Source organism: Sesamum indicum, linkage group LG6 (assembly GCF_026168435.1).
Source record: "Sesamum indicum cultivar Baizhima isolate 11 linkage group LG6, ASM2616843v1, whole genome shotgun sequence".
NCBI classification, from domain to species: domain Eukaryota; kingdom Viridiplantae; phylum Streptophyta; class Magnoliopsida; order Lamiales; family Pedaliaceae; genus Sesamum; species Sesamum indicum.
In genome coordinates, this window is record NC_142662.1 from 7,992,256 (window position 1) to 8,010,017 (window position 17,762).

Consider the following 17,762-nt stretch of genomic DNA (forward strand, 5'->3'; position numbering starts at 1 on the left):
TGTAATATGGATCTTTGATAATATATGAATTTTGTGATTATATAATTTGAATATGAATTTTTTTTAAAAAATAATTTTTTATCAAATTATTCTATATATATAATTTAAAAAATTAATTATATATTTAGTGGTGCGATTCGATCTTGGGCAATTTTTTTAAGCTCTAGATTAATACCAAACCAATAGTGCTGTTCAATTTTACTTTATATTTAGAATTGTAGTTTGAAAAATAAATCATAAAAAAATGATTCTATTTGATTCGATTAGGGCGGTTTGAATATTCTTTTATCATCCCTAATACCAAGGATGGCCCATGCCCTAAATCGACTCAATAGCTCAGGCGAACCAGGAAGTAGAATGATGGATGAGGCTCACCTGGATTTGGCCAAACTGGACAGAGAATGCTTAATAAACCTGATGCAATTTGCTAAGATCAACCCAGGTTAGTTGAAGGCCCAGAATGGAGACAAGGCCCAACGAGTGTCCATTAACCGTAGCCCAAATTTTATGTTCAGTCAACCTGGATGATGACTTCCATCATATCTGACATCCAATCAACACCGACGTGTTCGGCCAGCTCAGGTTGCAATAGCATAAGGAATCCATAGCAAGGTAGGACTTCCAGGCCAACATGATTCTTCATCATCTAGGACTCTCACCTTAACCAACCCCCATGAAATGCTTGAATCACGGATACCCCTTCCTGTCGAGGACTCTCTCCTATAAATATAGGTTTTACCCTTTGGAAGGGAGACGACTCTCTTTGAAATTTTGAAAACATTCTTCATTCATCTTATTTTTGCAATCATAATTATTACGTTAAATTCGTTACTTGAACATTCTTATTAGTTCTTTATTTATTTGGAATTAAACACTAACTTGGGCGTCAGAGTGCTGACAATCTTTTTTGCAGATACCCTCTTCAAGAATCTAATCCATTTTGATCCGGAGATTATATTCTAGCCTAAGACAATTGGACCCTTGCGTCCCTCACATGCATCAAATTGATTAATAGAAAATGCTAAATTGCATTTATTGCCCTGTATATTAGGGGGTAGCATTTCAGGGACTGTAGTTAAGGGTGTAACAAATAGAATCCCAGAATTAAATTTTTTTTTGCTATTACAGGACTCCGGCAACCGGATTTTGCAAATTCGCCGAAAATTGCCTACCTGGACATAAATTAGGGTTTCAATTTGGGGCTTTTGCTTATGTGGCAGGGGGTAGAAGATTATTGCCAACTAAGCTATGGTGTAGGATATTAAGCCAAGTTACTCGATGACGTGGAAAATAACATAAAACGAAAAAGGAAAAAAAAAAGAAAAAGGCAAAGAATGAAAAACGCGTACGTTGTCACTTTCTCTCCCAAAACGAAGTACCCAAAAGAACCCTAATCTCCAACAATCCCCAACCCTAATCTTTGATCACAGCACCTAAAGAAGAAGATTAAGCAACACAATGGCGAATAGAGAGTACGGAAGGAGAGAAAATGGTAGTTATACGGAGTAAACGACACCTAAACCTCCCACCGCCTTTATACCGTAAGTTTTCCGCTTCCCCCTTCTAATATAATATGCATTTGATCTGTGGTCCTCCATTGTCACTTTCCTCCTCCTAATATTATACGCATTTGGTCTGTGGTCCCCCATTTTCACTTTTCCCCTCCTAATAATTTTCATTTGGTTGTGTTCCATCAATATTTTCCACCTGCTTGTTCTTCTAAAATAAATATCTATACGGAATCACAATTTTCTGGTGTATTTTCTTCCTTTGTAATGTTGAGACAATTGGAAACCATCTGTCATTTTGCTCTTGGTGATGGTATTTGATTAACTACTGGAGCACTTTCCGATTGCTTGTATTTCAGTGATAACTCTGCAATTATAATGATTTTATAGCAATTTAATCTTCCTTTTTAAGCCAAAATATTCCTAATTATGTGATTTTATTGCATATTCAGCAAAAAGGAAGATTACAAGGACGTTTCTGCAAAATTGACAAAGTGCGCCCACGCTTAATGGAGTAGTCAACTCGGGATAAGGATAAGCACGAACGATTTCCCCAAGAGATAAAGGAATCAAGTGTTTAGATTTAGAAAGGATTCTTTTGAGCTTATCTTTTGTAATCTATTTACCTTTTTAGAGTTTATCACGTATCTATCCCCCCACTACGTTTAGATTCGTAGGGAACTTTTGTTATAAATAGGGGGGATCTCTTCATTAGAAGGCATTCAGTTTTTATGTTAGAACTCTATAGAATTCTCTGTTCATCTCTTCTCTTTTATTTTATTTTACTACCGGAATTAATGGAATTTCACTTTCTAGTGTGTTCTTCCATTAATATGTCCGGCTAAATTCCCTATTTTCTGGTTAAGGTATGGTGATTGCTTGATTCCCGTTATGTTGTGAGATCTAATCTACGTTCTACACTTGTCAAACAAATATTCATGTTATTCTCTGTGCTTTAATTACAAACGTCTGATTTATGAATGATTCGGCCGGTTGTTCATTATCAAGAAGGTTTGCTTAGCTAATTGAACTTTATAAATCCGTATAATTGTTTATTTAGTTCAATACTTAGTGGCAACGTAGCATGATTAGTTATGTCACAGTATTTAATTATGTTATGGGGAATGCATGATCTAGTTTAAACGAATTGTCCTCGTAGGAGTTTGTTGATTAGAATCAGGCCTTTCTAATTCTTAATGCTGTTAATAGATTAAATCTTGTGGACGTTCCCAAGGTTGTCTGTTAATTAGAGATCTAGCCAACGGTCGTACCTTGGCTAACGAAAAGGTAAGGAAAGGTGAGGTTGTTAGGTCGTACCAACGACCATAACTGGTTTATTTGTCCATACATGTGTTATTCCTGCATCAATGATCAACTCACGAGAATCAAGCATGATCCTAGCCTTAACCGGAAAATCTCTCTCTCATATTTTTACCAGGTATTTTTAATTATTTGGCTTTTGATCACATCTTTTTATCAACATCATTCCCCCATTATTTTCCATTTTTCTAAAAGAAATTAACTTAAAACCAATCCCTGTGGATTGACCCTACTCCCACTTTCACAAGTGTAGTAGGAATTATTTTTGGTGACTTCGACACTCATCAAATTTTGGCGCCGTTGCCGGGGATTGGCGTTTTTAAGTATATTTCTTTATTTTTAGTTACTTGATTTTTATCACCATTAATGCCAAGGTCTTCTCGTACAGGTGAATTGGTATACGACCCCGAAATCGAAAAGACCGCACGAAGACTTCGTCAGGAGACTAAGCAACAACTGGAAGGAACATCCACTCCATACGAAGACAAAGAAGATCCAACTTTTGAGTTTGAAGAATCCATAAGCGAATCCGAAGAAGAGACAATGGCTTTGATCCCTGAAAGATCGATCAATGACATGACGTCGCCCGATCTAAATCAGCAGCCACTGTGCATTGAATACCCCGATCTAGAGGTAGATTTTGAACTGAAATCTGGATTAATTCATTTACTTCCTTCCTACCTTCCGTGGTCTCGCAGGTGAAGATCCACATAAGCATCTGAAGGAATTCCATGTGGTGTGTTCCGGAATGCGACCACAAGGCATAAGCGAGGAACAAGTCAAATTGAGAGCATTCCCCTTCTCTCTCGCCGACCAAGCGAACGATTGGTTGTATCTCCTACCTTCAGGATCCATTACAAGATGGAACGATCTCAAAAAACAGTTCCTTGAGAAATACTTCCCTGCCTCAAGAGCCACAACAATCCGAAAGGAGATCAGTGGAATTCGACAATACGCGGGGGAAAGCCTTTTCGAATATTGGGAAAGATTCAATCGACTAGTGGAAAGTTTCCCCCATCATCAAATCCCGAACCACCTGTTGATCCAGTATTTCTATGAAGGCCTATCAAATATGGATAGAAAACTGATAGATGCGGCAAGTGGCGGAGCATTGTTCGACAAAACCCCCACCGAGGCGCGTAAACTAATCTCGACTATGGCGTCCAACACGCAACAATTTGGGGTTAGACATGATGATCCACCTAGGAAGAGCAACGAGGTAAGTAATCTTGAAGAACGTTTAAGTCAACTAACAACTGTTGTTGAAAAAGTTGTTGCAGATACTTACCAGCAAGTCAAAACGTGTGGTATTTGCACCTTAACGGGGCACACTACCGACATGTGCCCAACTCTTCAAGAATCAACTACCGAACATGCCGACGCCGTAGGAGGATTCGCCGGACAACAACAGCGAAGATATGACCCTTTCTCCAAAACATACAACCCCGGATGGAGGGACCACCCGAATCTGAGTTACGGCAACCAACACTTTCAAAAACCTCAATACCGACCACCTCCACAACCTAACCCCACGCCCAGCACATCCCTCGAAGACATGATGAAAGCGCTAGTGACCAACACACAACAATTTCAGCAACAGACCCAGGCGAGCTTCCAACAATTCCAACAAGTCCAACAACAGACTCAGACGAGCATTCAAAATCTAGAATCTCAAATCAGTCAATTGGCGTCAACTGTTGGTAAGCTCGAGTCCCAAGGTAAGCTACCTTCTCAATCTGTTATTAACCCTAGACAAAATGCTAGTGCTATTACGCTTCGTAGTGGAAAAGAACTGCAGGAACATGTGAAGGAAGATAACACAAAACGTGGGCACGATGCGGAAAGAAAACCGGAAAAGGAAATTGAGGTCCAACAAGAACAAACCGAACACGAAGTGGATCATCCGAAGCCTTTGGTAACTAGACCACCCTTCCCAGAGAGATTCACCAAAGCAAAGAAGGAAGAGGAAGAAAAAGAGATTTTTGAGACATTCCGCAAAGTAGAGGTAAACATCCCTTTACTCGATGCCATCAAGCAAATACCCCGATACGCGAAATTTCTCAAAGAATTATGCACTAGCAAGGGAAAACTCAAGGGAAACGAACGGGTAAGTATGGGGGAGAACGTCTCTGCAATTCTCCAACGAAAACTACCCCCAAAATGTAAGGACCCAGGTACGTTTTCCATACCTTGTAAAATTGGCATGATTGGAATAAAGAAGGCTATGTGCGATCTTGGAGCATCTATAAATGTTATGCCACTAACCATTTTTGAGTCTTTGAAAGTTGGTCCTTTAAAGGAAACGGGGGTAGTTATCCAACTTGCAGACCGATCTGTAGTCTACCCGGAAGGAGTCTTGGAGGATGTTCTCGTACAGGTAAATGAATTAGTATTTCCTGCTGATTTCTACGTATTGGATATGAGGGAAGACAACTCCCCCAATTCCACATCAATCCTGCTAGGAAGACCATTCCTTAAGACGGCTAGAACAAAAATCGATGTGCACAGTGGAAGTCTCACTATGGAATTCGATGGTGAAATCATAAGATTCAACATCTATGAATCCATGAGGTATCCAACTGACTTACCCACCGCTCTTCTTGTAGACATTTTTGATCCTTTTGTGCAGGATTCCATAGCAATAAGCAGCGAGGAGCATGTGAAATATGCATTAGAAGAAAGCCTCACGTTGGAAAAAGCAAAAATTTTGGAGGAAAAAATGATCATAGATCCAAACATCGGTGACACCGTTTTTGAACTCGACTCCCTTCGAATTTTACCTACTAAAACTGCTTTCATCGAATTACCACATTCTCACACTAAAATTGTTCCCTCTATATTACAGGCACCCGCATTGGAATTAAAGGAGTTACCAAAACACCTCAAGTACGCATTCTTGGGGGAGAACAAAACACTACCGGTGATCATCTCAAGCAAGCTCACCGATCTTGAGGAGGAAAAACTTATCCGGGTACTTCGCGAATTTCGAGAAGCCATTGGATGGACTATTGCCGACATTAAAGGTTTAAGCCCTTCGACGTGCATGCATAGAATACTCCTAGAGGAAGGCACAAAACCTTCAAGGGAAGCACAACGCCGGTTGAACCCTTTGATGATGGAGGTAGTAAAGAAAGAAATTTTGAAACTTCTCGATGCAGGTATGATCTTTTCAATTTCTGACAGTGAATGGGTAAGTCCAACTCAAGTAGTACCTAAGAAAACAGGTATTACTGTAATCGAAAATTCTGTTGGAAATTTAGTACCCACACGCGTTCAAAACGGGTGGCGAGTTTGTATTGACTATAGAAAGCTTAATGCCGCCACGAGAAAAGACCATTTTCCACTTCCATTTATAGATCAAATGTTAGAAAGATTAGCCGGTCAATCTCACTATTGTTGTCTTGATGGATATTCAGGTTTTCATCAAATTCCAGTGGCACCGGAAGATCAAGAGAAAACAACATTCACATGCCCATTCGGAACCTTCGCCTATAGAAGAATGCCCTTTGGTCTTTGCAACGCACCCGCTACCTTCCAAAGATGTATGGTTAGTATTTTTTCCGACTTTATTGAACACTTTATTGAAGTTTTTATGGACGATTTTACCGTCTACGGAAACTCATTTGAAGATTGTTTGGAAAAATTGACTAAAGTACTTGAAAGGTGCATAGAAAAAAACCTCGTTCTAAATTATGAAAAATGCCATTTTATGGTTGATCAAGGTTTAATTCTAGGACATATCGTGTCTTCTAGGGGGATAGAAGTAGATAAGTCTAAAATAGACGTCATAAAATCTTTACCTTACCCCGCTAGCGTGCGGGAGATTCGTTCTTTTCTTGGACATGCAGGATTCTATCGACGGTTTATAAAGGACTTTTCGAAAATCGCCCAACTACTGTGTGCGCTGGTGCAAAAAGACGTCACTTTCACATTTGATGAAGAGTGCATGAAGGCCTTTGACAAGTTAAAAGATTCCCTAACGTCTGCACCGGTGATTCGTCCACCTGACTGGAATCATCCTTTTGAGATAATGTGTGACGCTAGTAATCACGCCATCGGGGCTGTCCTAGGCCAAAAGATTGGAAAAGATCCCCACGTGATATACTACGCATCACGGATGTTGGATAGCGCTCAAAGCAATTACACGACAACGGAAAAAGAACTTTTGGCTATTGTTTTTGCTTTAGAAAAATTTCGCCACTATTTACTTGGAACTAAAGTTGTTGTGTATTCTAACCATGCAGCGTTGAGATACCTGTTGTCAAAGAAGGAGGCAAAACCACGATTGATAAGATGGATACTGCTGCTGCAAGAATTCAATCTAACAATCAAGGACAAGAAAGGGGCGGAGAACCTCGTAGCTGACCATCTTAGCCGATTGGTCACCGACGAAAACCCACCACCTCTAAACGACGAATTCCCGGACGAACATCTCCACACCATTCAAGGAATCACCCCATGGTACGCTGATATTGTTAATTTCTTAGTCACTGGTGTCTTACCACGAGATTTAACTAGAGCACGAAAGGATAGAATCAAAAATGATGCCAAACATTATGTGTGGGATGAACCTTACTTATGGAAATTTTGCTCGGATCAAATCATTCGAAGATGCGTTCCCGAAACTGAAATCCCCTCTATTCTTGAGTTTTGCCATTCATATGCATGTGGAGGCCATTTTGGACCAAAAAGAACAGCACGAAAGGTACTAGAATGCGGCTTGTTTTGGCCAAATATGTTTAAGGATGCATACCTATTTTGTAAATCTTGTGAAAATTGCCAAAAAGTAGGTAATCTTGGCCATCGTAATCAAATGCCCCTTTCCCCAATACTTGTGTGCGAAGTATTTGATGTGTGGGGGATCGACTATATGGGCCCCTTCCCCTCTTCTTTTGGCAAGACTTACATCATTTTAGGAGTAGATTATGTGTCTAAATGGGTAGAGGCAAAGGCCACTCGTGTCGATGATGCTAAAACTGTCGTGGAATTTGTCAAGGCTAACATTTTCTCTAGGTTTGGTATGCCAAGAGCAATTATAAGCGACCGAGGAACACACTTCTGCAATAAGGTAGTCGATGCATTGTTTAAGAAATACAACATCACGCATCGAATCTCGACCGCCTACCACCCCCAAACGAATGGCCAAGCGGAAGTCTCCAATCGAGAGATCAAGTCCATACTCGAGAAAACGGTGAATCCTAACCGAAAGGATTGGAGTACACGCTTGGATGATGCACTTTGGGCTTATCGTACGGCATATAAAACACCCATAGGATGTCCCCTTATCGTTTGGTTTATGGTAAATCTTGTCACCTCCCTGTCGAACTTGAGCATAGGGCGTATTGGGCGATCAAGCAATTCAACTCGTCAATGAACGAAGCGGGAGGGCAAAGAAAGTTGCAAATACAAGAGCTCGAAGAATTACGGAATGATGCTTATGAGAATTCGAAAATCTACAAAGAAAAAGCAAAAGCATTCCATGATCGCACCATATCTCGGAAAGAGTTCGTTGTCGGACAAAAAGTTCTCCTCTTTCATTCTAAGCTCAAGTTATTTCCGGGTAAGTTGCGTTCTCGTTGGATTGGACCTTTTATTGTTACTAATATTTTTTCTCATGGTGCAGTCGAAATCAAGAGCCCTACGACTCAAAAGGTATTCAAGGTGAACGGACATCGGCTCAAGCCTTTCTACGAGGGATTTCAAACATCAACAGTCGAAAAAATTCAACTTGTGGATCCCGCAATCACCTAAACGAATTTCTCTTCGTCTAGCCAAAGACGTTAAAGAAAAGCACTGCATGGGAGGCAACCCATGAAATCCCTATCCTCTCCTTTCCTCTTTCGTTTAATTTTAGTTTTTGCAAAATTTTATTCAATTCTGTTTGGATGGATGAAAAACAGATTTGGAGACGTCACTAAACGTGCCCACGCTTAGTCGACCCTTCAAAACTGTTCGCATCCCCTTACAAAAACAGATTTGAAGATGCGACTAAGCGTGCCCACGCTTAGTCGCACTTCGTAGACTGTTCGCATCACCCTACAAAAATAGATTTGGAGATGCGACTAAGCGTGCCCACGCTTAGTCGCACTTCGTAGACTGTTTTTCACCTTCAATTCCCTTCTTTCTCCTTAATTTCCCCTCTTCATTTTTATTTATTTATTTATTCAAAAAAAAAAATTAAAAAAAATCAGAAAATCGAAAAACATAGGTCACTTACCTTCTTCCCCATTTCAAACATCTGACCCCGTTTTTTTTTCTTCTTTCAGCAAAGTCGCCGCTGTCGCACTAATCGCCATCGCCGCCGCTGTTCGCTCGTCGGCAACCCGCAACCCACCCTCGCAGCACCCTCAAACCCTCTCCGCCTCGTCGTCGTCTCTCTTTCAACCAAAGAAAACCGCCCGCTGCCGCTCAAGACACCCTTCGCCGCTGCCGCCCGCTGCCGCTCACGAAGCCCACAAATCGCCGTCGCCGTCCGTCGCGCCATCCGCCGCGCCATCCGCCAAAAGCCCCTCCGTCTCGCCCCCTCTCTTCCTCTCGGAACCAGGAAACCCACCAAGTTCTGGTTACGGGAACCCCACTCATCGCCGCCGCCGACTGACGTCACCGTTCGCGAACCCACCGCCGCTCCCTACCCAGCCGACGCCTCAGCCTGTTTCCCTCGCCCAGAACCAAGTCCGCCGTTGCGCAGCTTCAAGACCACCTCAATTTCTCACCAATCACCGCTCGTCGCCGCTCAGACGCTACAATTCGCACATCCGCAGCCATTAGTAGACGGTTTTCTCAACCTCCTCCATCTCATTCTCTTCTTTAACTCTCTCTGATTTATCTTCTCTCAGTCGATTGACGATGAGTGGCCGAAAAAGAAACCGTGAAGCTGGAACTCCCTCTCGATCGGGACCCCGTGCCCGTAGCACGCGCTGTGCAGACGTACTTCCGCCATCATCTGAAGCCCTTAGCGGCACTCTGAAATTCACTACCCACAACGATGAACCACACGATGACGTCAACACCGCGAATGAAGACAGCAATGATGGGGACGACGAGGATGAAGACGATGATGGGGATAACGAAACCAACAACGAAACAAGGGCGCAAGAAGAGAACACCAACACCACTAGACCATCACCACCACCTCCGACGCCACAGCAAACAACCTTGGACGACATAGCTCGCAAAATCGCCCGCATCGAAGCCAACTTGATGGGTTTGTTTGAACACTTCGGGCTGACACCAAGGCAACCACCCACACCATGACCTCTTCGTCACATGCACTCAGGGAAGCTTCCTTAAACTCTCTCTTTTCAATTTTTTCCTTGAGTTGCATGTCATAGTGCACATTGAGGGCAATGTGGACTTTAAGTGTGGGGGTATTATTGTTGAGCATGTTTATTGAAATAGGTGTTGTTGGTTGCATGATTGAAAATGGTTGTTGCTCTTGCTGATTGTTGAAATTGAATAGATATTTTTTGCGCTTGATTTTCTTAAACTTTTGAAAATTTCTTAGCCTTATGAACATTTTTGCCTGAGTTTGAAACATTTTGGCATGATAAAACCCTTCAATTTTGGAGTATTCTTGGCTTGATAGTGCTATGTGCAAGAAAAATACATGTTTTATGCTTGAGAATAATTCACTAGTTGAAAGCTTGTTTTCACCAAAATGACTTGAGTTAAAACCTTCTGATGTAGGATTAGTGGACTACACATACCTCGTGAGAATTTGAGCTTGATATATTCATAAAAATCTTCATTCTTTCTTGAGAGAGTAACACTTTTATGGCTTTGTCTTCCTAGAATTTGCCTTGAACCACATCAAGGCCACACAAATGTGCATTTATTTGGATATGATAAAGGCATTAGAAACCACTTTCGGCCTTCTTTAACCACCTAACTATTTTTAACATTAGAGAACTCCTTTGAGCCTTTTGACCTATTTTGTTGAATAAACCGTCATATACAAATCTATCCCGTCGCTTGTTTAAAACCTTGATTTTGATCCCTCTAAGAACTGCTAGAGCATCAAGGGAAATGGGTTTAGGTTCAAAAGAACAAGTTCTCAAAATAGGAGATCGTCAAAATCTTTGTGATTCACATGCTTAAAAGATGTACCTCAAAATAAGTGTGGGGGTTCCAAAATTATATTCTGCTTTACTTTGTGGGAACCGACATCAATTTCCTTGGTCTATGCCTATCACAAAAATTGGAGAGGAGAAAAAGAAAAACAAAAAAAAAAACAAAAACAAAAAAAAAAGAAAAAAAAATGTATGAACTCTCCAAAAGGAATAAGAAAGGCATAGTTCAAGGAATTGTCAAAAGATCTTGAAGGGAGATTAGTAAACTTTGAGAGCTTCGAATTATTGTTCACTCAAATTCTTTTGGTGCTCTAATTAGTTTCTTGGAATTTAACCTCATTATCCTTTATCCTACCCCAAACCAAAGCCCCATTACAACCAAAATAAAAGACCTTTTGATCCATATATGTGCATATTTCAAAAGTGGTGGAGATGTGGTGTATAGGCAAGCCTATGGTGAAGCACTGCCGTAGTAAGTGTCGAGAGATACACTTGAGCCATATATACACTTGAGAGAATGGAAAGTGGAGAGAAAATAGTCCACTAGTTTTATGCGATTGATTTTGATAATGGTCATCACGTGAAAACTTGTTTGATACATGTTGAATTATCTCATTCATAAAGTATGTCATTTACTTTGCACATGATTACAAACTGCCTTGAGTAGTTTAAAATTTGGAGGGATTTTTGAATGCATCTTGTTTTTGCTTGAGGACAAGCAAATGGCTAAGTGTGGGGGTATTTGATAACTCTGCAATTATAATGATTTTATAGCAATTTAATCTTCCTTTTTAAGCCAAAATATTCCTAATTATGTGATTTTATTGCATATTCAGCAAAAAGGAAGATTACAAGGACGTTTCTGCAAAATTGACAAAGTGCGCCCACGCTTAATGGAGTAGTCAACTCGGGATAAGGATAAGCACGAACGATTTCCCCAAGAGATAAAGGAATCAAGTGTTTAGATTTAGAAAGGATTCTTTTGAGCTTATCTTTTGTAATCTATTTACCTTTTTAGAGTTTATCACGTATCTATCCCCCCACTACGTTTAGATTCGTAGGGAACTTTTGTTATAAATAGGGGGGATCTCTTCATTAGAAGGCATTCAGTTTTTATGTTAGAACTCTATAGAATTCTCTGTTCATCTCTTCTCTTTTATTTTATTTTACTACCGGAATTAATGGAATTCCACTTTCTAGTGTGTTCTTCCATTAATATGTCCGGCTAAATTCCCTATTTTCTGGTTAAGGTATGGTGATTGCTTGATTCCCGTTATGTTGTGAGATCTAATCTACGTTCTACACTTGTCAAACAAATATTCATGTTATTCTCTGTGCTTTAATTACAAACGTCTGATTTATGAATGATTCGGCCGGTTGTTCATTATCAAGAAGGTTTGCTTAGCTAATTGAACTTTATAAATCCGTGTAATTGTTTATTTAGTTCAATACTTAGTGGCAACGTAGCATGATTAGTTATGTCACAGTATTTAATTATGTTATGGGGAATGCATGATCTAGTTTAAACGAATTGTCCTCGTAGGAGTTTGTTGATTAGAATCAGGCCTTTCTAATTCTTAATGCTGTTAATAGATTAAATCTTGTGGATGTTCCCAAGGTTGTCTGTTAATTAGAGATCTAGCCAACGATCGTACCTTGGCTAACGAAAAGGTAAGGAAAGGTGAGGTTGTTAGGTCGTACCAACGACCATAACTGGTTTATTTGTCCATACATGTGTTATTCCTGCATCAATGATCAACTCACGAGAATCAAGCATGATCCTAGCCTTAACCGGAAAATCTCTCTCTCATATTTTTACCAGGTATTTTTAATTATTTGGCTTTTGATCACATCTTTTTATCAACATCCTTCCCCCATTATTTTCCATTTTTCTAAAAGAAATTAACTTAAAACCAATCCCTGTGGATCGACCCTACTCCCACTTTCACAAGTGTAGTAGGAATTATTTTTGGTGACTTCGACACTCATCATTCAGCAGTATTGCAATTGAGTAAAGCGATTTGAAGATTTGAAGTCAACTTAGAAACATTGAGTTAATCTTTTTCTGCTATATTAGTGTTCTAGATAAAAAGCTACTATCCCAATGACACCGAGTTGATTTCTGTTAAATTAGTTTAACTTGTGGATTAATCATTGGAGCATCTATAGTTGTAGTGTGAAATTTTAGTCTCCTATGAGCCATGTTGGATTATATGGCCTCATTTTCGCTTCATTTTTTGTACTGTTATTAATGGTTCTGCCACTTGTGTGATGGTAATATTTCTGATTGTTGGTGATGGTGATATATTTCTGATTGTTGGTGATGGTGATATATTTCTGATTTAGTATTATGTTTTTTTTTCTTTTTTATTTACAGATCCGGATAGTAGTTCAACTACTGTCACGTATTATTATGGGGGAAAATTTAGCCCAAGTAATTGTATTGTACCTTATTATATTGGTGGTGAGATTGCTAAGTTTCACTATGTAGAGTCAAGTCACATATGTTTTGCAAACCTCAACTTGTTCTGTGAAAAATTAGGGTTGGTTGGTGATAAGAGATACTATAAGAAAGTAAAAACTGGTTTTCAGCTCCTAACTACAGATTCACAGTGTTTAGAGTTGGGGAGGGAGTACAGGCATGCTAGGGATGTTTCTGTATATGTTGAGATGTTTGGTGCTGATGTAGATGAAGATAGTGAGAGGGTTAGAAGGGAGGAGGCTGTTCATGTAGATGAGGAGAGGGGTAGAAGAGATGATGTTAATGATGGGGATGAGGATGAAGGCTTGTTTGATTCTGGTTATGATTTATCAACAGAGATAAATGATGATGATATATTATTTGATGATTATGTGGATGATAAAACAACATCAGATTTACCCATTGATGATGAAAACAACTCTGAAGGTCTAAGTGGGTCTAGTGATGATGGTGAAACAGATATTATGGGTGATGAAATTGATCTAATTGAAAATAAAGTCAGTGATGATGAGCAAAGTGAATCTAGCTACCCTATTTTTAATCCTGTTGAAAACTTTGATCCAACATTTACATTGGGGATGATGTTTAGCACAAAGGGTGAGCTTAGAAAGGCTATTCAGTCTCATACAATTAAGACAAGAAGAAATGTAATTTGCACAAAAAGTGACTCAAACAGATACTATGCTAAATGTAGTGATACAGATTGTGATTGGAGGTTACATGCTCATAAAGTAAAAAATGAATGCACTTTTCAAATTAGGGATTACAACCCTAAACACAAGTGTGCCAAGACTTTCAATCTTAAAAATGTAAAGTCTAGTTGGCTCTGTGATAAATATCTTGACAAATTCAAATCTGATCCCAAGAGGTCTGTGAAGGGTTTTAGAGTGGATGCTATAAATGAGATTAGATGTCATATCTCTAAACATCAAGCTTATAGAGCCAAAAGGAAAGCATTGAAAAAAATTTAGGAAAGTCCTGAGTATCAATACACAAGACTTTGGGATTATGCAGATGAGATTCGAAGAACCAATCCAGGTAGCACTGTCATTGTGGGGACTGAAGATGTGGAAGAGGAAAACAGATTCACTAGGTTTTATGTTTGTTTTTCAGCAATGAAAAATGGTTTCAAAGAGGGTTGTAGGAAGATAATTAGGGTTGATGGGTACCACTTAAAAGGGCCTCATGGGGGAATTCTTTTAACTGCAGTAGGGGTGGACCCAAACAACAATCTTTACCCAATTGCATATGCCGTTGTAAACACAGAATCAAGGGAAACATGGGAGTGGTTTCTGATTTTATTGAAAACTGATTTGGGTATTGAAAATCAGAGTGAATATGTCTTTATGTCTGACAAACAAAAGGGATTAATTCAAGCTTTTCAAGAAGTGTTACCTGCTGCACCTCATAGGTTCTGTGTAAGGCATATGCACAGTAACTTCAAAAATGCAGATTTTAGAGGGTTGACATTCAAGCATGCCTTATGGAGAGCTGCTAAGGCATGTACCAAAGGGGAGTTTAAGGCTAGAATGAAGGATCTCCAAGTTCTTGAGCAAACTGTTTTTGATTGGTTTTCTGATAAACCTCCTAAACAGTGGAGTAGGTCACACTTTAATCCAAATGTAAAGTGTGATATGCTGCTGAACAACTACTGTGAGACCTTCAACATGATGATATTGGATGCTAGGGAGAAGCCAATACTGACTATGCTAGAGTGGATAAGGGAATTTTTGATGAAGAGATTGCAGGAAAATATGGACATGGCTGAAGCAAAATGGAAAGGAAGAATCTGCCCAAAAATAAGAAAAATACTTGACAAACATATAGAAAAAGTTGGTGATTGTATTCCCATCAAAGCTGACAATTTTCATTATCAGATATCATGCTTTGATGGTGGTCAATATGCAGTGGACTTGTCAAACCATACTTGCAGTTGTAGGAAGTGGGAACTTAGTGGGATTCCTTGTAAGCATGCCATCTCAGCAATTTTCAATCAAAAAGATCATCCTAAGGATTACATTGATGACTGTTATTCTGTAATTGCTTACAAAGAGGATATATGCAAGTGCAATAATGCCAATGGATGGTGAGAATCAGTGGAATGAGACATGTTTCATACCTCCATTGCCACCAAGGTTTGGCAGAAGGAGTGGTAGACCTTCCACTGCACGTAGTAGAGATCCAGATGAGCCTATGACAAAGAAGAAATTAGGGAAAAGAGGTAATGGAATGAGGCTGAAAAGACAACAGCTAACAGTCAAATGCTCTAAGTGTGGCCAGGAGAAGCATAATGCAAGGACATGCCCAAATAAAGATCAATCTCAGTGGTATGAAGAAATTACAGACTTGACAGTTGAAGAAGCAGCTTTTGATGTATTTGGAGCTGATAAAGCTTTACCAACAAAGCTCAATGTAAGGAAGAGAGGGAGGATTTCAACACAACAATCTCAAAATAAAGTGGTTTGTTCCCAATTTTTTGAAATTACAGATTTTTGCTTCTGTTGTATTTTGCTAGTTCTGATAGCTTCTTGTGATGTTTTTTCTAGGTGGCAGACAAAGGAAAAAAGAAGGTCACAAATGAGGCTTCAATTATTTCAGCCCCAATTACTGTAAGTATTTTTTCTAGTTGTTTTTTTATTAAGATTTTGTATTTTTTTTAGTAATAGTTTATTGTAATGTTCCTTAGGGAAAGACAAAGGAAAAAAGAAGGTCAATAATGAGGCTGAAATTATTTCAGCTCCAATTACTGTAAGCATTTTTTCTAGTTGTCTTTTTGTTAAGATTTTGTATTTTTTATAGTTGTCTTGTCATATTTTGTTGTGATGTTTCTTAGGGGAAAGACAAAGGAAAATGAAAGGTGACAAATGAGGCAGAAATGATGCAAGTGGACAATGAGGCAGAAATTATTCTACCCCCAATTACTGTAAGTATTACTTTAGTCTTTTTGCAGCTTTCTTGGCTTATTTATTTGACATTTGTCCCTGTTCATGCAGAGCCTTGTCACCTCACAATCTACAGAAAATGAGATGTTTATTACACTCCAAGTGCCCAATCCAGTTTCCAACTCTCCCCAGTACATTAAAGGACCTTTAATGTACTCTCAACTGCATAGTGTTGGACATCCCAGGAGTGCAACATCAAGGGTAAATATTAGAGCCCCACCTCCTATGCTTGGTAGTCAATACAGTGTCACACAGCATCCAGTCCAAGAACATTTTTCAGTTATCATGCAAAGGGGAAAGAAGTTCATCACATTGTCAAACTTGCATAGATTAAGCTCAAAAGGGCCTCCAGGAAGCAGTAGCAAGAACTCTGTAGGAAAATAGGCTTCATTTGTACTTTTCACTATATTGGCATTTTGGCTTATTTGTTTGGCATTTTGACTTGTTTGGCATATTAGCCACAACAATGGCATTTTGACTTGTTTAGCGTCTTCCTGATGGCTCAACAATTTGTTTCCCAGATCATAGTTATAAATGTATATGAATGGTATTATTCATTGAGTAAAGTGTTTTGATGAGGAAAATTCAGTATATGGTCATCTGGAATTCCTAATTTCAGTCAGCCCATCAAGATTTATGGTTGTCTGCTTCCTGTGTGTGTCAGTTTTGCTTCTTTTTTTATTAGCACTAAGATTAACTTTGGACAAAAGTTGTTTGATTCACGTTAAGCAAACATGGAATGTATCAGATTTGGTAAAAGATTGTGGTTTGAAGAAAAAACATCACCACTTTTGGCAAATTTATGTTCTCAATGGTTGAATGATGCCTTTTCAAATTGGTTAATCCTATTTATGTTCTCAATGTTTTTCTATGCAAGCCCACATTTACAGTATTTCTCTTGAATTATAGTATTTGCTAGCATGTTATTTTCCAAGATATATGCAGAACAAGGAAATACTTATTCTAACATCTTTGTCAAATTCTTGTATATATGTAATTTCTTCAGAAATTTCCTCTGTAGGAATGGTTGATATTGTTGGCAGGCGTTTGGAAGCCAGAAGCTTCCCTACAATCAAAAATACAAATTCATAATCCTTACATAGCAAAACACCATCAATTACATAGCAAAACACCATGTAATTAGCAAAATACCATCAATTACATAACAAAAAACCATCAACAGAGAAATCCACTTCCTTACACAAATTACTCCATTTATGCACGACTTCCTAGCATCCAAATTAAAAAAAAAAAAAAAAACCATGAAAAGGCAAGCAACTTGAAGTAAAATTTCATCTTCTTTTCCATCTTTGTCTTCTCCATTTTTAGCTGATTCATCTTCCTCACCAACCCAGGAATTACAGACCTTGCTCTTGAGCACATTGGAGGATCTTCCCACTGGAAAAATCTACACCCATTATTCTACATTTTTCACCCAAAA

The 17,762-nt window shown here is 39.1% G+C and overlaps 1 protein-coding gene across 1 annotated transcript; it reads left to right on the top strand.

Annotated features, from left to right (window-relative positions):
* The first annotated feature begins 3,194 nt into the window (after nt 1-3,194).
* Nucleotides 3,195-9,596, top strand: LOC148787697 (uncharacterized). The gene is given in 6 exon segments (XM_088881331.1): nt 3,195-3,506; nt 3,508-4,434; nt 4,477-5,748; nt 6,781-7,896; nt 8,452-8,480; nt 9,095-9,596. Coding segments are annotated over 6 exon segments (4,158 nt in total).
* Nucleotides 9,597-17,762: the final 8,166 nt, after the last annotated feature.